Source organism: Macaca mulatta, chromosome 5 (assembly GCF_049350105.2).
Source record: "Macaca mulatta isolate MMU2019108-1 chromosome 5, T2T-MMU8v2.0, whole genome shotgun sequence".
NCBI lineage: Eukaryota > Metazoa > Chordata > Mammalia > Primates > Cercopithecidae > Macaca > Macaca mulatta.
Window position 1 is genome coordinate 176,597,431 of NC_133410.1, and position 23,716 is coordinate 176,621,146.

General features: G+C 33.9%; 1 protein-coding gene across 1 annotated transcript in view; it reads left to right on the forward strand.

The window, feature by feature from the left end:
• The first annotated feature begins 4,892 nt into the window (after positions 1-4,892).
• The window catches only part of ANXA10 (annexin A10), a 99,684-nt gene continuing 80,860 nt past the window's right edge, over positions 4,893-23,716 (forward strand). Inside the window, exon 1 of the mRNA XM_028848871.2 lies at positions 4,893-5,074. Coding sequence (XP_028704704.1) covers positions 5,057-5,074 — 18 coding nt within the window. The 5' untranslated portion in view covers positions 4,893-5,056. The remainder of the gene's footprint in view (positions 5,075-23,716) is intronic.

Below are 23,716 nucleotides of genomic sequence, written 5' to 3' on the forward strand. Positions count from 1 at the left end.
TTATTCAATTATAAATTAAAAGCAAACAAAAACTACTCTATTCATGAGACAACATTTAAAAAATAAAAAGACAAGCCACAAACTGAAAGCAAATATTTATAAATCAAAGCTGATAAAAGGTTATTTGTCCAGAATTTATAAAGATCTCTTGCAAATCAATACTAAATATACCAACTTCATTGAAAATGGAGAAAATATTTGAACACTTTGCATAAGAACATGTAAGGATGGCCATTTAACATATAAAAAGATTACATTATTAGTAATAAGAAAATTGCAAAATACAAGCACACAACAATTTAATGGCTAACACTTAAAAGGGTGAAAATGTCAAGTATTAGCCCCAAATCAACTTTATTAGTAGCAATCAAATGATTATCAACATGTAAATGTATAAATAGCATGTGGTATAACTACTTTATCAAGGTTATTTATGAAAATAACAAAGATTAATGGGAAGAGCCCATGGCTTCCAGTTTGAATAAAGATGGAAATCATTACAAGCAACTTTCTTTAAGTTATAAATATAATGTATAAATATATGATAAGGTGATCCCCTAGAAGATATTCAGGCATAAATTACCTCATAATAAATGACTGTGCAGGAAATAGAATGGAAATAAGAATTAAGAGAAAGAGAGAAATGATGCAAAATATTCCACTGTTAAATAAGAACTTATTTTACATATTTAGATGAATTAAGTGGACATTGAATTGCTATGGTATTGAGATCACATTGGATGCTTTGAGAAGAGTGAAAAATAACTGTGACTATTTAAACTTGAATGAAAGTATTTTATATGACATTTGTAAAAAAGTAGAAGAGGTACATAGATTTACAAATTCTTTGGGGAATATTGAGACAAAACAACTTGAAGATCATTGTCTAATTGGAAAAAAAAAATGTTCTCTGTCTAGCCTTCTTCTTATGATTGCTGTGTTAGGCAATTTGCAGTACTTGAAAAAGGCAATGGCAATGTCAACCATATATAAAAATATATAAACATACTAAACAACTTTTGTTAATTATATTTTTTCATCATGTATAACATAAAAATTTCAAATCATTAATTAATGTATGTAAGCAACACAGGCAGAGATTTTTGCCTATCTTGTTTCGTGAAGTATCCCAAATACCTATTGCAGTGTCAGAAACCTTTTAGTTGCTTAATAAATATTTGCTAATAAATTTAATGAATGATTATGTGACTCCAAGAAGGATTAAATGTTTATTTAATATGGCACATTAGACAGTAATTCAAATTTTACTAGATGCTGACACAAGCAACATGGAAGAATAAGAGGATTCTAACTATCCCTCCTCCCATAGACGCACCAAATTAACACCTACACATGGAACAATTCTCTCCAAGAGAATGACAGAATTTAGTTGAAAGACTCCTAAACACTGGATAATTGAGAAAATATACACATTAAAATGGGTAGGAAAGGCAGATGTAAACTACGAAGCCCACCTTGAGCACTGTGCCTTATGATCAGGAAGAAATCCCCAATTCCTAGCTGCATCTAGAGGGGTGAAGAATTTGTACCACGCATATAGCACCCAACTTTTATAATCTCTACCAGACAGCTTGTCTATTAAAATAATTACCTTGCTTGAGGAGCAGCAGGAAAAGGGTATTAGAGGATTTCCTTCAAGCAAAAAGAACAAAGAGAAGTTTTAATCCACACAACTACTCCCAGTATCTGTAGTCCTTAGGATCAATCCAGCTTTCAACTTCTAGAAAGAGTTCGGATACACAGATTTCCAGAAGCTCCCTGTGATCCTGGCCTCTAACAAGCCTTTAGTTGGGAGCCTACATTGCAAATAAAAAATAAGACTCCTCAGCCCCAAATAAGAGAGGCAGCAATTTCTGTGCCTTCGCCCTTACCTTTCTCTAGTGATAAATTCCTGAAATCTTTCATTGGAAGGAGGATGGGTACCTTGCTGTGCTGAACTGGAAGCTCAATGGATACCTAATGAATGAATCCAAGGAGATCCACATCAACACATCGTAATCAGACTGTCAAATGTTATGGACAAAGAGAGGATACTGAAAGGACAAGGGGAAAGCAAATCATTACATATGAGGGAGACTTAATAAGACTATCAATGGATTTTTCAGCAGAAACCTTGGAGGCCAGAGGGGACTGAGATAATATATTCAAAAAGCTAGAAGAAAAACAACTGTGAGCCAAGAATATTATACCTAGCAATTCTATTTTCCAAAAGTGAAAAAGAGATAAAATCTTTCTTAAAAAAAAACAGAAGTTGAGGGACTTTATCACTGCTAGCTCTGCCTTATAAGAAATGCTAAAAGGATTCCTTCAAGATAACGGAAACGGTCACTAAATAGCAATAGGAAAATATATAAAAATAAAAAAAAAACTCACTAGTAAAAGTATACACTGAAAGAAGTAAAACACACTTATACATGAAAGGAAGAAACAAAATTGTATCTGTATGCTGATGACATCATCTTATACATAGAAAATCCTATCAACTCCACTGAATAACTGTTATAACTGATTTTAAAAATTCAGTAAAGGTGCAGGTTACAAAGTCATTACACAACATCAGTGGTGTTTCTATATGCTAACAAGAAACTATCCATAAAACAGACTAAGAAAACATCTTATTTAAAACTGTATCATGAAAAAATAAAATACTTAGGAGTAAATTTAACCAAGCCAGTAAAATATCTGTGCATTAAAAACTGTGAAACATTGATGAAAGACTGAAGACAACACAAATAACTGAAAATATATTTTATATTCATGGGCTGAAGAATTAATGCTGCCTAAGTAGCCCATACCACTTTAGGCAATCTAGGTTCAGATTTCACTCTCCCACTTCAAGAGTGAGATTTTAGGCAACATTCTTGCTGCAGAGCAACTCCATTTCCTCTCTACTAGCTATCTATGCTGTGGATAAAATATGGGCAATAACAGTATCAAGCTCATAGAGTTGTAAGAATTAATTTATACAAGTATATTGACTTGAAACAATGTTTAGAATAGGGGGAAAAAAGCTTTATTATTGATAACATTTATGACTGTACAGATTGTAGATAATCAAATGATATTTAAGTATAAGTAAATAAGTTACAGCCAAACATTTTTAAATTTTCATCAGGGAAATTTTCATAAACACATAAAACAGAATTACATTAGCTAACTAACTACCATCTTTCCCAATAGTTTTCAAGATTTTGCCACACTGGTATCAAAAGGTGTCTCATGACCCTCTTTTGCATGGAATATTATAAACCAAATACTAGATATCATAATTTCCATTGAGGACATGTTTTTAAAAGCTAAATCACAAAATAATGAGTAACAAAATTATATACTAAGAAACTATTATCTGGGAGAAAATTAGGGAATATTATCAAATCTCTTTTCTCTGAATTATTTAATAATCTTAGGGAAAGGATTTTGTTCTCAAATATTTTGACAATTTTTGTTCATATTCACATATTTAGACTATAATAAAAGCTGTAAGAACTGTAACTTACTAATCATAAAAATAATTGTAGTTGAAAACTCTTCTATTGTTTCTAATTAAAAAATAATTGTAGTTGAAAACTCTTCTTTTGTTTCTAATTCTGAATCCTATAGTTTTAACAAGTATATCTATTATTTTATAATTGCTATATGCTGTCTAAATGTACACAGCAAAAATACAAGACCCTGATTCATACACAGACACATACACATACATAGTAGGACTTACTAGATTTTAATGATTTTGAGCCAAGCTGCATGGTTCCATATATGTCTCATAGTACCAGGTATATTGGTAAGCTAATCAGATTATATTATAAATTGAATGCTGAAGAATATATATATATATAGCTGCTCATTTTATATATATATATATTTGTGTTTGTGTGTGTGTCTGTGTGTGTATTACATTAAGACATCCTGTTTCATGGCTTTTATTCACATTTTAACATCAGAATTATTGGGTAGTTCTAGAGCTATGGATGATGATCAATTGACACTTGTCTTGTAGTATTTTGTTCTTTCAATAAAGGATTATTTGCTCCTAATTCTTGTTCAAAGTATTTTAAAATTTTTATAAATGAATACTACATTGTTCAATAAATAGCAAGTAGCAGTAAAATAATATAATACAGATTCATTTTGTTATTTTTGGAATGATATATGAATGTATCTAGATAGTTTCCAAAACTGCATTGAACTTTACAGGTTTTTCTAAAATGTGTTCCCTTAAAATGCAATCGTTAAATATTAAAATTCCATATATATATAATATAGGAAAATTAAGTGCAAAAAATGATGGTGAATATATTTCTCCAAAGACTTTTATTGGTGGATAATGAATTCTTTTCTAAATATATTTAAAATAATTTTTTATTTTGTATATTTTTGGTATAGACAGGGTTTCGCCATGTTGGCCATGCTGATCTCAAATTCCTGACTTCAAGTGATCTGCCCGCCTTAGCCTCCCAAAGTGTTGGGATTATAGGCATGAGTCACCGTGCCCAGCCCCTAAATACATTATTTTTTAAATATAAGAGCAGATAAACAGTAGTTGAAATTTTTTTTTAAATTGTGTGGATACACGTAGAACCTAGCAATTTAAAATAGGAAACTAAGGCTGGAGCACCTGAAAGAGTTTGCATGTTAACAACAATTAAGCAGAAAATAAATCATTAACTTTGTGGGTAATCAACTAAGCTTTCCATAAGTCATCAGCTTTTTCAAAAGATTACATTTCTTTCATTAGTTGGCTACTTTATGTGTCTTAAATCAACATACAACCGGGGATTAGGTTAATGGTTCTATTTATTTTGTGCAATAATTCTGCCTACTCACCTATGACTGATAACTAAGTATAAATACAGTATCTCAAGTCATGCTGTATCCAGATTTGCTTTTACATTTTCTTACCTGAGTCTGAGGTGAACAGTGAACATATTTACATTTGATTTAACAGTGAACCTCAGTTCTTTCTGGCTTCACAGTGAAACAAGTTTATGCAATTGATCAAATATTTTCATCCCTGAAGTTAACGATTATCATCAAAATGTTTTGTGGAGACTATGTGAGTATAATGCTCATTTCTGCAAAGCTTTTCAGTCTTTTGAAAATTGATTTATAAAATTTCATTTGTGTTTTTGATGTTTTTAACAGAAAATATTGTTTTAATTTGTTTTTATTAAATTTTAATTAGTGGGTCTTCAATATAACTATTAAATAGAGTTAGTATTATGAAATCTTAAATCCATGCTAATTTTGAAACAATGTATTATCTCACAGAGGCAAGTTAGTTGTCCCTGCTTTCATATGTAATTTGATTGAAAATTCTAACTGAAGTTATAAGATTTTTTATCTCTATATTTGTTTCTGTCTATAAAAAATTAAAATAATTTTGACTATTAATTTTATTCTAAATCCATGCTTTCTTTAGAAGATAGCTTATTTTTGAATAATTTTCTGTTGAATAGAAGCAATGTATAACAAGATTTAGTCTTTTTTTCCTTTTTTTGGCCTTGTCTGAATCATTTTAGAGCAACTGCTCTAATAGTCATTAACTTTTTAAAAAGCCAACATAAACATTAAGTTGTCTGAATATGCTTTATATGAAAAGGTCTCCATTTCACATGGTTTTGAAAATTATATACAAATGTGAATCTATGCCTTGTGGTCTTAGAAATTATATACAAGTATATGTGTGTAATGATGATTCTTTACAAATCTATATTATAAAAAATTTCAGGAAGCTGAGGCAAGAGAATGGCGTGAACCCGGGAGGCGGAGCTTGCAGTGAGCCGAGATCACGCCACTGCACTCCAGCCTGGTTCACAGGGCAAGACTCCATCTCAAAGAACAAAAACAAAAAAACTTTCTGGGAACTTTTATGCAAAAAAAAATTATAATTTAAACTTTGGTACACAAAACATATTGTTTACTCACACAAAATAATCAATGCAGGAAAACTTTACTTTTATATTGTGTTTCTTCGGATGAATACTGAATTAGGACCTAAATGCGGCTATTTTCCATCGCTGTTAGTTTAACAATCTTAATTTCATCTTAAGATTTCAAGATCTCATTTTGCAGTTGAAAGTTACCATTTTTGTTTTATTAATTGTGAGGTAGTTATATTTCACTATAGAGAAAAAAAGGTATCAAGTAATTAGGCCAGCATGGTAAATGATTAAATTGGCAAATGCCTATTGTTTTCGCTTTCTGTTCATTTGAGTATAATTATTTGGGAGTAGCTACTATTATATTATATGCATTGTGTGGTCTAATGTTACCATTTATATGCCAATTTTTCAGAAGAAACATTTATAGAATATTCAAATTATATTTCTGAGATTATTAAACATTACCATGGTAACAAGATTTTTTTAAATGCAATTATTTGCTATGCTTCTGAAGCAAATAAACAAAACTGAAGATTAAAGATTTGGACTTGAGCATACCTAAGAATCCATTTTAAGTACTTTTGATTAGCCATTTTAGAGATGAATGTTATGTTTTATGTATAATCTCAGCAAGTGTGGATGGTAAAATGGTTTTACATAGTCAATATCAGTATAGTTTAAAGTAATTTTCTATCTTAAGGTATATGACCCCAGTGGTCAGAATTTAGTGTTAAAAAGGCCAATATTTGAGGCCAAGCTTATCTCTTCAGTCTGATGTTCTCAAGAAAGAGACAGGCTCTTATGTTGACAAGTAATTTCTTATTTTATAAAGTGGGTAGTAATTGACTGAGTTGTTTGTTGAAGATACGTCCCTAGATCCTCCTTATTTGGCAGTCCTCATGCAGTCTATATGACATCTGAACCTATACACTTGATATAAAAGGGTTACCATTTTTGAGAGCCACAGAGATAGGAAGTTTATTACTCTCAGTTACAAAGTATAGAAAATTTAAATATACATCCAGCAAGAGATAAGAATCATGGAAAAATGGTTACATTTCTGTAGGAGATAAACATACATAATAGGTTAAAATTACTTTCTATATTTATGGAGTTAGGTGGGCCTCAGTGATTAAGGTAGTTTAAGTGTGCTTGTTACATGAAGAAGGAAATTTATCTTTGGTGCAATAGTGTATTTTACTTATGTGCTTGACTGTGAGACCATCTTTCAAAAGCAAGATTTAATTAAGAGATTATTGCAAGCCTGAGTTTTGGTATATTCGTCAGATATAAATCACATTGCAGGAAGATATTATTATAATATTATAACAGCTCTCTTAGAATGGAGGAAATTGTACTATACAATGTACTTGCCCAAGTCAGGATCTAAACCCAGGTACCTCTACGTCCCCAGAGCTCAAATTCTTTTTATTAATAATAATGTCTCTTTAGAATACACCTGCCTCTTTAGAATAAAATTTTCTTATAAAAATTGTTCACTGATTTTGTCCTGTTTTGTCATCAACTGATCCCCCTTTTTCATACAGTAACATTTTATTTAATATAGATTCATTTCTTAGATGATACCCTTCCTTTTGACCTTTAATGGGATTAGAGTTAACTTTAATCCTATTCCCTTTTCTACCCTTTTGACACCTTTTCCTATTTCTATCATATTTATTGATTGACAGAAAATGTTAATCATAGCAGTATGAAAAGTAAGATACATGTTGATATCATATATCTTACCTAAAATAGCACTATGTATTATACAAACATATAGAAATTATTAAAATAATTTACTGAATGTCGATAAACATCATCCATACCTTGTTTAATTTAATCTTCACAGCAAATTGTCCTATAAGAATACCATTTAATATGCAAAAGTTTGAAGTTCTTTTGGAGGTACTGGATATTCTACCCAAATGTTTTACACATATTATTTTTTTGTTTGCAAACTTCTAGGGCAGTATTATCATTATCATCCCCGTTTTCCAGATGAAAATACTGGGGTTCAGAGACATTAAATACTTTTCCCAGGAGTTAAAAGCCAGGAGGTGACAGATACATAGGATCCTGTGTAACTCCAAAATCATTTCTACCACAACGAGAGAGAGAAACAAAATGCCTAGGTATGATCATTCTTTGTGACCCCAATTAAACGAGAAAAACTTAGCAGCAGTATCTTTACAAAGATGCTTTGACTCATGAGTTTGCCTCAGAATATCTCAAGAGCACCAAAGTCAGGTAACGGCATGTTAGGCAGTGTCTACTATGGGCAATGAGACTTACAGCATTTTAGCCTAACTAGATAAAATAAATGCATTGGTTTTTAGCAGTGGATTACATGTAGTGAAGGAAAACCACTCCATAAACGAGAAACAAATTCAGGGCATATTACCTAGGAGTGATTGCAGACTGAGAAGACATCTCATGGGAGGAGAAGCTGTTGATAAGGCAAGATTATTTTCAAAACTGTCTTTTCCTATAGAAAGTAATTCCCAGGACAAAAACTTCCATCCAAGAAATCTGACTTTGATTGTTTATCTGCAATATGACTTACTGAGCAAATATTATTAAAAGGTTATTCATACTTTAGATTGCTTTTCACCATCACAAGACTACATTGTCTGAACTTTACACACTTTGATTCAACAAAAGTTATGAATCATGCTCTTATGGCTTCAACTTTTACTGAAGCTTCTGTAGAACTAATAAGAATTGGATTGGAAAAACTAAATGTAATTTTTTCCTTGAAGTGGCATGCACGCATGTTGTTAATTTTTTAAAATATACCATTATAACGACCGTAGATTGCTTTTAATCTAGGGGCTGGGCAAACCTGACTATAGCATAGTGGCTAAACATACACCGAAATCTAGCCTTTCTGCATAGGATCTATGTGACCGGGCACAATTTGCTGAATCTTTCTGCATCTCAATTTTTTTTAACCTGTTAAGTGAGTGTGATAATAGCATCTATCTTATAAGGGTCTCTTGAGAATTGTTTGGCAGATAAAGCACCAAGAAGACTATCTGCAGCATAGAAGTATCCCAAAAAGATGAGCTATTATTCACAGTTTTATTTAGCACCAGTGCCAAAGCTTGAATCCAACTGTGTCTAATTCAAAAGCCCTGGCCTTCAGCAGCCCAAATGCACTGCTTCCAGAAGGGAGGTTAAGTTTGTATCCATTACTAATACAAATGCATATATATATGTGTGTGTGTATATATATAACACATACATAAGCATATATGTGTGTGTATGTATACAACGGTCCCAAATTTTATAAAGAAATTTGAGAAACATCAAAAGTTTCACAAAGGGAAATATATTTTCTCTTGTACTCAGCATAATGTTTATTTGTAAGTAGATTGTATCATGCAAAAAAATTTCATAAACCCACTTACTTCAATTTCTACTAACTTCTCTTCTTTATTATGGTAAAACTCCTCAAACATGTATTACACCCATTATATACATTTCCTCTCCTTCAATTCTCTCCGTATCCACTCATCGGGTTTCTTTCTCAAATGCCCTGCCTGAACCGCTCTTATTAAGGTAAACAATGACCTTCATATGGTTAAATCCCATGCCTAATGCTTTCCTCTCATATTTCTAGATATATGGGTGTTATTAGACACAATTGCCTTTGCCAGAAATATTCCAGAGCTAAATTCTTGAAACTCCTCCTTTCTCCTTATAGCCTCTCCTTTGGTCATAACATCCAATATAATGGTGTTAATTACATTCTATATATAGACTCTTTTCTGAATTTATGTCTCAACCCAGAACCTATGCCTGAACTCCAGATTTCTGTAACCAAGTGTCTACTCAGTGAGTAGAAGAAACTCATCCTTTTATTAGTACAGAGAAAGGAAAGTTAAAAAAAAATTAAGCCTTGCTATTATCCTTGGCTCAGGTTCTCTCATACCTTACATTATCATTGCGTGCCAACTTCCGCAGTGGCTTCCTACCTGGTGCCCCTGGTCCCGCCTCCAGGTACTGGGCAGACAGTAAAAAATATGATTGTCATAAACCCTGCCCTCTTGAAACATGTATTCCATTGATGTACAGGATTCATAATCACTCTGAAATTAGACAAAGTAATGGAATAGGAGGTAAAAGTCATCAAAGAGGAGATTTTGAGAAAGCCATCTCAGTTTGCAAGTTCTTAATTTATCATAATAGCTAGAAAAATAAGAAGACTTCAATTTGTAGAATCACTTGCATTTTTCCAAGTGAGAAGTTAGAACACCTCTCTAGATATGATGGTTTCTCTTGAATGGGCTAGTTTTTGAGATCATTATAAAATTATCTGTTATTTTGACATTATACCTATACCATTAACATTAATACATTGTGCCCATTTAAATAAGTATTACTTTAAATCTAAGGCACTTTTGAAATTAAAAAAAAATGGTTAACTATATGTTCATTTTTTTTATTGTTCCTAATTAATCAACTCATTTAACAAACAGTAAAGGAAGCAAGTCATTAGATTATCACAAGTGACAAGCATTAAGAACATACTTCTTTCCTTAACCCTTAAGGTGAAGTCTTCAGAAATTATGTTTGAGCGATATGAATCATAGTGAGTTTAATGAGTCATGTATTTCTGCAATTAGGTGGGGAGGAAAAAGCAGAAAGAAAGGGGCCATTAAAGGTCATTATTTGCCAACTTCTCATTTTTCAATACAGCTTCACACACCAACATCCGACCCTTATCTACCTTAGAGTTCTTCTATTAGTAGAAATTATTTGTAATCAGAAGTAGCTCAGCCTGATCCATCAAAAAGGAAGGAATTGCAATATTTTTTAAAAAGAGATTTCAGAATTTATGCTGTCAATCTCCCAGCATCAGCTTCTTCTAAATAGTCTCCAGCTATTCATAAGACTTTACTCATAGCTTTTGGACATTTGTAATGTAACTCATAGCATTTGTAATCAAAGGCAGAGTAAAACTTTCTTCCTGGGGCCTATTTTTCTTTGCCAGCATCACAGTCTTACAACACACAGTTATGAATATATTCTTCCTCAGTTACACTTTTATTAATGTCCTGTAGACATTCTGGGTAATCATGCTAGAAGGAGCCAGAAAAAAAAAGACTATTACAAGTATCATGTACAAAATATAAAAGTAAATCTACACAAGATAATGTGTTTTATATACTCCTATTATAGATACAGTGGGAATCAACTTCACTCACAGCAACTTTGGATTGACTTTTCATCTTCATTTGGTGGCAATTTGTAATAATAAAGCCACAGAATGTCTTCATGTATTTTATCATTCTATCTCTTAATCGAAACATTTCTGCTATTTTATTTTTAAATAAGCCAGAATGGAAGGCATTGTAGTCATGCTTTTTCAGTTATGTAAAAAGAAAGCACTTTAATCCCAGCAAATATAGCATTCTTAGTACTCTGAATTAGCAATTGTTTTAAAATATGTAAATCATATCGTATTTCGTTGGTGGGTTATTCTTTTGTTGTTGCCATTAGTAGAGTAGTAAACTTCTTGAATTATTTTTCAACCCTTTGGAGATACTGAATATATGTACATATTCTTCTAGGCATTCATTTAGTTGCCAGTCTGAAAATATTGTTTGAAAAGGTAAGTAAGAAAACGGTCAAAGGTGCTGAAAGAGAGAGGCGTTAGTGCCTGGGGACACATGCACCTTCTGTGTACCTTTCCTCACCTGTGGGCCGACTGCTGTGTGTTTAATCAAGAGTGCGACTCACATATAGAAAAGTAAATATTCACAGCGAATACAGTAGTCCCTTCACAGCAGAAAAGGGTTAGATTCATGAACCCCCAGTGAAAGGTAATTACTGGTTTTGAAATAAGACTTTTTCATGTAACAATGGTTACAACTGAACCCAATACAGCTTAACGACCAGAAGAAACTCTTCGAGATCTCACTCCCTTCTGGTTCTTATTTTGTTTCATTCCAGATATTGTGAATACTAGAATGACTGTGGGTGGCTATGCTTGGTTTTCTTTCAAGATATTAAATGACTTCTAATTTGATGACTTAGTGGATTTGGTCTTTTTTTAAATATATGATCCATATGTGGAGTAACCTGAATGCGTCAGAGAAATGTCTTTTATAAAATGTTATTTTAGTCATTTGGCAGAGGGAAATCAGTATCAAATAATACCTCCTCTCAGAATCACGGGATTACATATAACATATAACAAGTGGGTTAGTCCCTTCCAAACATTAGGCTTCCTTCTCTCTCCTACAACATGCAAGTGTTCAGCTTATAATCTAGGTTCATTGCCTTTTTGTTCTTTCTCAACGCTTTTTGCATATTGAGAAAGTTTTCAAATAAAAATTCATGCAATCTAGAATCAGTCATAGAAATTATTAAGATAGGTGCACTAAACTCTGAAAACTAGTCAATGGTGTATTGTAATTAAAGGCATCAGATTAACTTTTCTTACATTTAGTCATGTTTTTAATCTAGATTTTTTAAATCTCTGATTTAGAGACATGTAGACAGGTTGAATTTTACAAAAATACTTAGCTTTGTTGGCAATGTAGCTTATTCATCTGTCATCTGATTTTGAATTACAAGAACATTCTTTCCTTAGACTGGGATATAAAACAGATTCATTATGAAATTGTACTTCCCTGTAAGGCTTTCTGTCACCTCACTATGACAATGTGTGAGGCAGGACATTTCCATATGGTAAGATGATCATCACCCTTCTTTCTATTCACAAACGTGTTGCCTCCTTAAGCCTCTCATATGGGTTCCTTCATCTTTAGCTCTAAGTGCTCTGCTTCTCTCCCTTGTATTGGGTGCTCTTCAAAGTGAAGATAAAAACAACTGGGATCTGTTTCCTGCTACAACTCATTATTATTCTCATATTTGAACGTCCATCTTAATTCTACAGTTGTAATTCTTGTGAAATTATTTTGTCAAACTATACAGTTTGAAGCCAAATTCAAACCAATGTGGTAATTTCTGATTTAAAAGTTTGCCATATTTGGTTTTATGAGACTAGATGTGCACCTAAAAATACTATGTTTAAACTTTTTGTTTTGGGAACATTTTAGATTTACAAAAATGCAAAAATAATTCACAATTTGAATTACCCTTCCCCAAGCTTTCCCTAATGTTTACATTTTATATAACCATATTGAAGTTATCAAAACAGGATATTAACATAAGCACAGTGCAACTAACTAAACCACAGATATTGTTTAGATTATACCAGTTTTTCTGCTAATCAAAAGATTTTGGTTTCCTGTTTGATATGGTTTGGATCTGTGTCCACACCCAAATCTCATGTAGAATTGTAATTCCTGGTATTGAAGGTGGGGCCTGTTGGGAGGTGACTGGACAGTGGGGGCTGTTTCCCATGAATGGTTTAGCACTATTCCCTTAGTGCTGTTCTCATGACAGTGAGTGCTTCAAAGATCTGGTTATTTAAAAGTGTGTAGCACCGGCCGGGCGCGGTGACTCACGCCTGTAATCCCAGCACTTGTGGAGGCCGACTCGGGCGGATCACGAGGTCAGGAGATCGAGACCACGGTGAAACCCCATCTCTACTAAAAATACAAAAAATTAGCCGGGTGTGGTGGCGGGCGCCTGTAGTCCCAGCTACTTGGGAGGCTGAGGCAGGAGAATGGCGTGAACCCGGGAGGCAGAGCAGTGGCCGAAATCGCGCTACTGCACTCCAGCCTGGGAGACAGCCAGACTCCGTCCAAAAAAAAAAAAACAGTGTGTAGCACCTCCCACCTCGCTCTCTCATTTTCCTGCTCTGGCTGTGTGACGTGCTGGCTGCACCTTTGCCTTCCTCCATGACTGTAAGTTTCCTGAGGCCTCCCCAGAAGCTGAGCCCATGCCAGCATCATGCTTCCTGTTCCTGTGGAACTGTGGGCCAGTTAGACCTCTTTTCTTTATAAATAACCCAGCCTCAGATATTTCTTCATAGCAATATGAGAATGAACTAATACACTGCTCCCAGGAGCTAATGGCCATTGGGAACACTTTTAGGCTTAATCTTACTTTTGGCATTTCTTTCTTTTCTCTTTTTTTGGGGGGCAGAGGAGGCGGGGGGTAAGCTTTTCCTTACTTACAGCTACAAGATGCATTCATCTAAACTTGTATTTTTTCCTACTCCAGCCCTGGAATTAACCACTTCTCCAAAAAGCTCTGATTCCTTTCATTGAAGACCGATATTTAAAACCAAGATCTGGATACTAGTTATACTCATTGCTACTGGGGTATCACTGTTTACATGCCCTCTTTAGAGTACAGAGCAAAAAATATGTGTGTATACTAACCCATTTATCTGCACACATCTATATTTACTTTTGTACATGTGTATACATATATGTTTGCATGTATGCATGTCTCCATCTGCCTTCCTACTCATCTATTTCTCTGTCTCTATGTATACATCTATCTACCATCTATCTTCATACTAATACCTCCAATCTAATCAACAACACTGTTCTAACCTTCACCATTATTTGTTACTTCTTTTTCAGACAGTAAAAACTATAAGACTATCAATATCTGAAACATGTTTGCTTATTTGTTTAACCCTACCACACATGTAGTTTAAAACTTGCTAAGCCATTATTCTGTGAGAAACAACTTTACCAAGAAGAGTACATTGTTTGAATTATTCTTATTTTTAGCTTTACAGTTCAGTCAAAACACTATTTTCTAAAGTTACTTAAGGCACATCCCCTCTCTCCACTGAGCTTATTGTGGTTATGAGATTCATTTGTTATATAAATAGATAAATTTGCTACAAACTGCGTTTTCTGTTGGGTTTCCCATACATCTTTGCTGATTTTGTTAAACTTATATTTAACAAAATGTGCTTTTTGTGGTATACAATTTTATGATTTAAGTCACGTATCCAATGCCACATTTCCTTAGAGAAGACTTCCATTATCCAAAAATCCTTCCACACTGCCTGCCTGTAGTCAGCTACCGACCCCAAACTCTAAACTTTGGCAAATATTGCACTGTTTGCCGCTGCTATAGTTTCACCTTCTCCAGAATGTCATACGAACAGAATCATAAACTATTTAAACTTTTAGACATGGCTTCCTCCACTTACTAGAACACATTTAACCCTTATTCATATTGTGTTAATCAATAGTTCTGCCATTTTATTGCTGAGTTGCTGTCTGTTGTATGGACATACCACAGTTTGTTTATTCACAGTTTGAATGGATAAACTGTGAATGGATAAACTGTGGGTTGTTTCAGGTTTTAGTGATTATAAACAAAGCTGCTATAAACATTCAAGTTAAAGTTTTTGAGTGAAGTTATGTTTCCATTTATTTTGGGTAAACACTTAGTAGCGAGATTGCTAGGTCATATGGTAACACTATGTTTAGCTTTAGAAAAAACTGGCAAACTGTTTTCCCAGAGTGGCTATACAATTTTGCATTCTCACCAGCAATATATTACAGTAGAATATCATTGTGGTTTTACTTTGCATTTCTTTATGGGTAATGATATTGATCATATCTTCATGTACTCATTTACTATACCTTCATTGTGAATGTGTTTGTTTAAAATACTTCCCTATTTTTATTCCATTTTCTTTGTTTATTTATATTGTCCTATACATATTCTGGAATAAAAGTTTTATGAAAATGTAACTTACACACATTTCCTTTCATTCTATGGATTGTCTTTTCAGTCCTTTGACAGTGCTTTTCACCAAGCAAAAGTTTTCAGTTTTGACAAAGTCTAATTTATTTTTTCATTATGGATCATATTTTTGTTGTCATTTCTAAAAATTCTTTCACTAACCCAAGTCATGTAGATTTTTTCCTATATTTTTCTTCTAGAAGTTTTATAGACTTACATTTCTACTTAGGTCTATGACAAATTTTGAGTCAATTTTTGTATAAGGCATGAAGTATAGGTCAAGCTTAATTTTGTATATGAATCTCCAATTTTTATAGTACTATTTCTTGGGAACACTATTTTTTCTCTATCAAATTGTTTTCACTACTTTGTTAAAAGCTACTTGTCTGCATTTAAGTGGGTCTAGATTCTTTATTCTGTTCAATCGAGCTATACTTCAAGATTGTTACCTAAGAGCACAGTTGCATTAGTAATGGACTTAATAATAATTCTTAAAATCAATTAGCATTACTCCTACAATCTTGGAGTTTCTTTTCAAATTTGTTTCAGCTATTCTAGGTATTTTGCATTTCCACAAAAAATTGTGAATAAAATTGTCAACATCAACACAAAATTCTGCTAGGATTTCGACTGGGATTTTGTTGAAAATGTAGGCCAATTTAAGGAGAACTGATATCTTAATAATATTAAGTTTTTTACCCATGAAAATGATACATATCTTTATTTGTATAAGTCTTCTTTAATAACTGTCAGGAGTATTCTGTTTCTTCTATTCCAATATGTATACTACTTATTTCCTTTAATTTTCTTTTTTTTTTTTTTTTTAAATTTTTTTTTTTTTTTTGAGACGGAGTCTCGCTCTGTCACCCAGGCTGGAGTGCAGTGGCCGGATCTCAGCTCACTGCAAGCTCCGCCTCCCGGGTTCACGCCATTCTCCTGCCTCAGCCTCCCGAGTAGCTGGGACTACAGGCGCCTGCCACCTCGCCCAGCTAAGTTTTTGTATTTTTAGTAGAGACGGGGTTTCACTGTGTTAGCCAGGATGGTCTCGATCTCCTGACCTCGTGATCCGCCCGTCTCGGCCTCCCAAAGTGCTGGGATTACAGGCTTGAGCCACCTCGCCTGGCCATTTCTTTTAATTTTCTTATTGCATTGCCTAAGATTTTTCAGTATGGTATTGAAAATGAAAAATAACATTCTTGCTTTCTTCCTAATCTGGAGCAGACTGGGGCAGTGGAAAGGGAGGTGAAGCATTCAATATTTCACCTTTAAGTAAATTTTAGATGTAGGGATTTTGTAGGTGTCTTTTACCAAATTAATGAAGTTGCTTTGTCTTTTAAGTTTGCTGAGTTTTTAACATGCATACATGCTATACTTGTCAAGTGCTTTTTCTGCATCATGTTTTGATGACCATATAAGTTTTATTTTTTAAATTGTTAATAAGGTGAACTAAACTGATTGATTTTTGAATGTTATGCCAGTTTTGCATTATTGGGATAAACACAACTAAGTTGTACGACATCCTCCTTTTTACATATTACTGCAATGAATTTTCTTGTATTATGTTGGGCATATTTGCATTTATGTTCATAAGGGTTACTATCCTACAGTTTTCTTTTCTTGTAATGTTGATTTGGTTTTGGTATTAGTATAATCTAGAGTCACAAAATGAGTCAGAAAGTGTTCTACTCTATTTTCTAGAATAAATTTGGTAGAATTGGTATTATTTCTTCCTTAAATGGTTGGCAGAAATATCCAGTAAAACCATGTAGGCTGGAGGTTTCCTTGCCGAAAGGTTTCTAAATACAAATTCAATTTTCTCAATAGATATGAGGCAATTTAAGTTAACTGCTTTTCTTGAATGAGTTTGGGTAATTTTAGTCTGCCAAGAAATTTAAATTGAATATATATGGACATTGAATCATTCATAGCATTCCTTTTGATAGGAATGTCCTCACCAATTTTTATGTTTATAGTTTGTATCTTAGTTTTTCTTTGTAAATTGGCTACAGTTCTATCAATTTTGCTGTTGTTCAAATAATAAGCTTACTTCATTTTATTTCCTTATTTTTCTGTTTTTAATTTTATTGATTTTACTCTTGTCTTTACTACCTCCTACCTCCTGCTTGCATTGCATGTAAATTTCTATTATTTCTCTAATTTCTTATGGTGAAAACTTAAATTTTTGATTTGAAAATTTTACTTTGTTCTAATATATATATTTAATGTTATAAATTTTCCTTTAGGCACTGAAACAAATGAGTATTAAAAGTGGCAGACTTGTGTGATAAATGTAGATGACTGAATTTGTTTCTTCTCTTGTTTGTTTGTTTGTTTTTGTTTTTTGAGGCGGAGTCTCGCTCTGCCGCCCAAGCTGGAGTGCAGTGGCCGGATCTCAGCTCACTACAAGCTCCACCTCCCGGGTTGACGCCATTCTCCTGCCTCGGCCTCCCAAATAGCTAGGAATACAGGCGCCCGCCACGTCGCCCGGCTAGTTTTTTTGTATTTTTTTTAGTGGAGACGGGGTTTCACCGTGTTAGCCAGGATGGTCTCGATCTCCTAACCTCGTGATCCGCCCGTCTTGGCCTCCCAAAGTGCTGGGATTACAGGCTTGAGCCACCGTGCCCGGCCTTCTTCTCTTGTTTTGATCAGCAAAGGTCCATGCAGTCTTGAAAGCTTTTGGGATCTGTAGATTTGGGCACTTTTTTTTTTAACTTTTAAGTTAAGGAGTACATGTGCAGGTTTATTATACAGGTAAATTCATGTCATGGGAGTTCGTGGCACAGATTACTTTGTGACTCAGGTATTAAGCCTATTACCCCTGCGTTATTTTTCCTGACTCCATTCTCTCACCCACCTCCCTCCAGTAGGCCCCAGTTTCTGTTGTTCCCTTCTATGTGTCTGTGTGTTCTCATTATTTAGCTCCCACTTATAAATGACAACATGTAATATTTGTTTTTCCCTTCCTGTGGTAGTTTACTAAGGATAATGGCCTCCAGCTCCATCCATGTTTCTGCGAAGCACACAATCTCATTCTTGTTTATGGCTGTGTAGTATTCCATGTTGTATATGGGCCACATTTTCTTTATCCAGTCTATCATTGATAAGCATTTAGGTTGATTCCATGTCTTTGCTATTGTGAATAGTGCTATAGTGAACATACACATGCATTTGTCTTTATGATAGAATGGTTTATATTCCTTTGGATATATACCCAGTAGTGGGATTGCTGGGTCAAATAATAGTTCTGTTTTCGGCTCCTTCAGGAATCACCACATTGTTTTCCACAATGGTTGAACTAATTTACACTCCCACCAACGGTATATAAGCATTCCTTTTTCTCTAGAAGCTCACCAGCATTTGTTAGTTTTTGACTTATTAGTAGCCATTCCGTCTAGTCTGAGCTGATACCTTATTGTGGTTTTGATTTGCATTTGTCTAATAATCAGCGATGAGCTTTTTTTTCATATGCTTCTTAGCCACATGTATGTCTTCTTTTGAAAAGTATCTGTTCATGTCCTTTGCCCACTTTTTGGAGTGTTTCACACACACTCCAAACATGGAGTTGTTTGCTTTTTCTTTGTAGATTTAAGTTGCTTATGAATGCTGGATGTTAGACCTTTGTCAGCTGCATAGTTTGCAAAAGTTTCTCCCATTCTGCAGGTTGTTTACTATGTTGACAGCTTCTTTTGTTGTAATTTATTGGATCCCATTTGTCAATTTTTGCCTTTGTTGCAATTGTTTTTGGTATCTTTGTCATGAAATCTTTGTCCATTCCTATTACTTGGGTACTTTTTAATGCAAACAATTTTAGGTCAACAATAAGTACAAACAAGTTTGGGTCAATGATATTTTAAAATCATTTGTTATGAATTTTTATAGTATAATGTATGAGAAATGGATAAAATATAGATTGTGGACCTGTAAAAATCTTAAAGTTTTAATTTTACAACTCAGTTAAGCTAGGCATGTCTAATTTTATATCAGTGTGATTCTTGAAAACAATATAGTGTTCCATGGAACTCTTGGAAGAACAACCAAAACCCGTGTGATATTACAGGCAGGTGCTAATTATAAGAAGAAGAAAGAAGAGAAACAGAATGAATGATAATTACTATTACTTGAAATACATATCTCATTAATCTTCATAGTAACTGAAACTTACAAAACATCTACAACTTTTATTTTACAAGGTGTGAAGTAGGGGAGTTAAAGTAATTTACTACTTTGTCCAGCAAGGAACAAAGATCATTTAAAATCAAGTCTGCTTTACTGACTTACTTTAGTGAGATATCTATGTCTGTTATCACAAGAAAAATGAAGGGGAGGTTCTAACATTTTCTGGCAATGCTTTATTTTTTACAATGCCCAGAGAAGGTAAAATTATCAGATGTTTGGATACATGACACATTATTTTTGCTCCAGTTTGTCACTTACTTGATAGATGTATGCTTCTTTTTATGCCCTTCGCTTCCCAATCAGAAAAAAAAAAAGTTAAATCATATAAGATAAAATACATTACATATAAAAGTTCCTGCTATTTTTAGATGTGTTTCCTATGAGATGCCTCAAAGATGGAGGCATTTAAATTAGTGGCAAAAAGTATGGAAAGCCTCATGGAGTTCTTAGGAATACTATCCCCCACGTTGCAGGTTAGTTTAGAGCCTCTTCAAAAGACCAAAATACTGTAAAATTATCACATTAGGATTCCTTTTATATGGATTCCATTGGCAGTAATATAAGCAGACCAATCAAAAAGAGAAAATATGAATTTACTTGATTACAAAACTTAAATAGTTCTTTGGGGATAAAATAGATTTAGACCAAGAATGTCAATAAAAAGGGGCAACAGAATGAAGGAAACAAAGAGCTTCAGTGGAGAATAGGAGCAATTTAAGTGTTTAGAGATTTTTTAGTGAATATCTCTCTGACATTGTTAATTTCACTTTCCAATTATTTAAAGTGATGAGAAATTATTGTATTTATCCTTTACCCAAAATATATTTTTGAACAACACTAAAATGTTTTTTCAGACAGTTTAATTAATTAAACTCAGGATAATTACTGGAGGCAAAAACCATGGCCTTTATTTCATTCTTAAATTGTTCATTTAAACTCAGTAGGACTAGTTTTCCATAGGTCCTATATTAGTAAGTTTAGGCTACTATAACAAAATACCATAGACTGGGTGGCTGAAATAACAGAAATTTATTTATCACAGCTCTGGAGGCTGGAAAGTCCAAGATCAAGGTGTCAGCAAATTCGGTGTCTGTGGAGGGCCCTCTTCCTGGCTTACAGATGGCCACCTTCTTGCTGTGTCTTCACATAGGAGACAGAGACTCAGCTCTTTCTCATAAAGATACTAATCTCATCATAGGGTCCCCATTCTCATGACCTCATTTACATCTAATTATTTCCCAAAGGCCTCATCTCCAAACACCATTATATTGGGGGTTAGAGCTTGAACATATGAATTTTGGGGGATATGAACATCCAGTCCATTTAAGTACCATTACTTTTCTGTTACTCTTAGATAATTAAATGTTCGTAAGTCACCTGCACTCACAAAAATTTATAGAAATTTAAAATGTCTAATTTTGTGTCAAGGTAAAAATTCTTCCCCTTTTTAGACCATATAGGGTTACTTCCTGAAATTGCCATGGCATTTGTAAACTGTGATGGCACTGGTGGGAGTGTCTTTTAGCATGTTAATGTATTATAACTAGAGTATAATGAGCAGTGAGGACGACCAGAGGTCACTCTCATTGCCATCTTAATGTTGGTGGGTTTTAGACGGCTTCTTTACCGCAACCCGTTGTATCAGCAAGGTCTTTATGACCTGTATCTTGTGCTGACCTCCTATCTCATCCTGTGACTTAGAATGCCTGTCTGGGAATGCAGCCCAGTAGGTCTCAGCCTTATTTTACCCAGCCCCTACTCAAGATGGAGTTGCTCTTTTTGAAACACCTCTGACATCTAGTATCATTTAGCTGGTATTATAATCATTTCGCACTGATACACTATGGCCTTCAAAGATGTTTCTTTGGGTCCATTGTAGGTTTTTAGGATATTTCTCATGGCAAACAATCTTCTCTTGCCATCTTCTTATCAATCTGCTCCCTCTTAGAGTTCCTGTCGTTCCTTCTAAAGGAAAATTTGGAGCCAGATCCCTTTAAAATGGCTTATGGCCAACTCCTCCCACTTTGTAGCACTTATGTAATCTGTGGCAAAGTCTCACATCTTTTGTCTCAATAAACTCTGGGAGTGCAACGAATTATTGGAATTCAGACATCCGTGGTGAAGCCACCCTCTCATTTAAAATAGCTACGTAGCCATGCACTCTGAGCTTTAGACATTTCTCAATGTGTACCTACTGTGTTCCCCAAACACGTTACACATTTCAAGTTCTCTGGGTGGTCTCCTTGATGCTGACATCACCACCCTTCATCTCATTCCCCATGGCAGGACAAGGCGGTCTCAGAGAACACTATCACCTCTACCCAAGTAAATCCCCTTTCTAACCTCATCTAGGTTGGTAAGTGGCTATGAATAACAACACTGATTTTTAGAATGTTCTTTGCAAATCTGTTCTAGGGAATCTATTCACTTTGGAATGTGAATGCTCTTGGCAGCTATTATTTTGCCATCAGGTTACAGCCTCAGCAAAAACTGAATTACAAAGGGACCAATTTTAAAATCTTGTTAAGGTGGTACATGAACATTTTGACTGTTTCCCACATTTTTTCTACTATGCACCCATCAAATGAGAATTTCTACCAGCCCTCACTTTCCAGAAAGGAGATCAATATATGTTTGGTGCAGAGCAACCCATAACTGATTTCTGCTCAACATACCGTATTTGTTCAGCAAAAATTTTCATTTTGATATAAAACACAGTATGAATTTTAATGGATTTTAGTCTCCTAGGCATATGTGCTCAAGGTTTTTTTTTTTTTTTTTAATTATCAAAATTCTCTTACTTCTATCTTTGTAGCTATTACATTTCTTAAATGAAGGAAAATGATACCAAATACTCCAAATGCAATTTATATCAGAAAATTGATTTGGACTTAAGTACATGTTAGGAAAATGTTAGGTACATTACCAATAATTAAAAGTATAAAATAAATCACCAAGTTAGTATTATTTTTTAAAATAAAATGATAAAATTTCATTCCCCCTTTAGGCAAGTGACTTTAGCATTTCCTGAATCTGTCATTGAGTGGTTTGGCAAAGAGCTGACAGATGAATTTGAAGATCTTTTTAAAAAATAACTGCAGACTCCTTACCATATAATTTCATGATAATCAATATTTGCTGAATCATCTTTTTCTTACCTACACAAAATCATAACAAAAATATACATTTAATGTCTTTATAAAACTAGGTACTCCTGAGAAATTAAAAAATTATCTTTAAATATATTTTAAAAGCATTTTAGCTATATTCAGCTAAGTTATCTAAGTTATCTCACTCAGTTTATACTCCTTACTATAACGCATCAATAAACTCCATGTTAGGCCGGGCGCGGTGGCTCACGCTTGTAATCCCAGCACTTTGGGAGGCCAAGGCGGACGGATCACGAGGTCAGGAGATGGAGACCACCCTGGCTAACACGGTGAAACCCTGTCTCTACTAAAAATACAAAAAATTGGCCTGATGTGGTGGCGGCGCCTGTAGTCCCAGCTACTCGGGAGGCTGAGGCAGGAGAATGATGTGAACCCGGCAGGCGGAGCTTGCAGTGAGCCGAGGCCACTGCACTCCAGCCTGGGCAACAGAGTAAGAATCCGTCTCAAAAAAATAAAAAATAAAAATAAATAAATAAAAAACAAACTCCATGTTAGAAGTAGAAACTGTTAACCAACTGATAGAAAACCAATCAAGATAAAATGCACTCCTTTTGTCTCCTTTATTCCCTGGTTTAGTTATAGCTAGATGTATAGTTAATGTTTATAAAGAAAACTTCTAGTAACGAAATGCCTTCCACCCATATTAATGAGGCCACAACATTTTTATTTAGTGTTAATTCTCTTTTTTTTTTTTTTTTTGAGATTTGTACATCTTATTTCACTGAATAGAATAGAAATGCTGTGTAGGACATTTATTTAAAATAGTTTAACGTAAAAATTACCTTAAACAAACCGACTCTTATTTCTAACTCTGTAATATATATTATT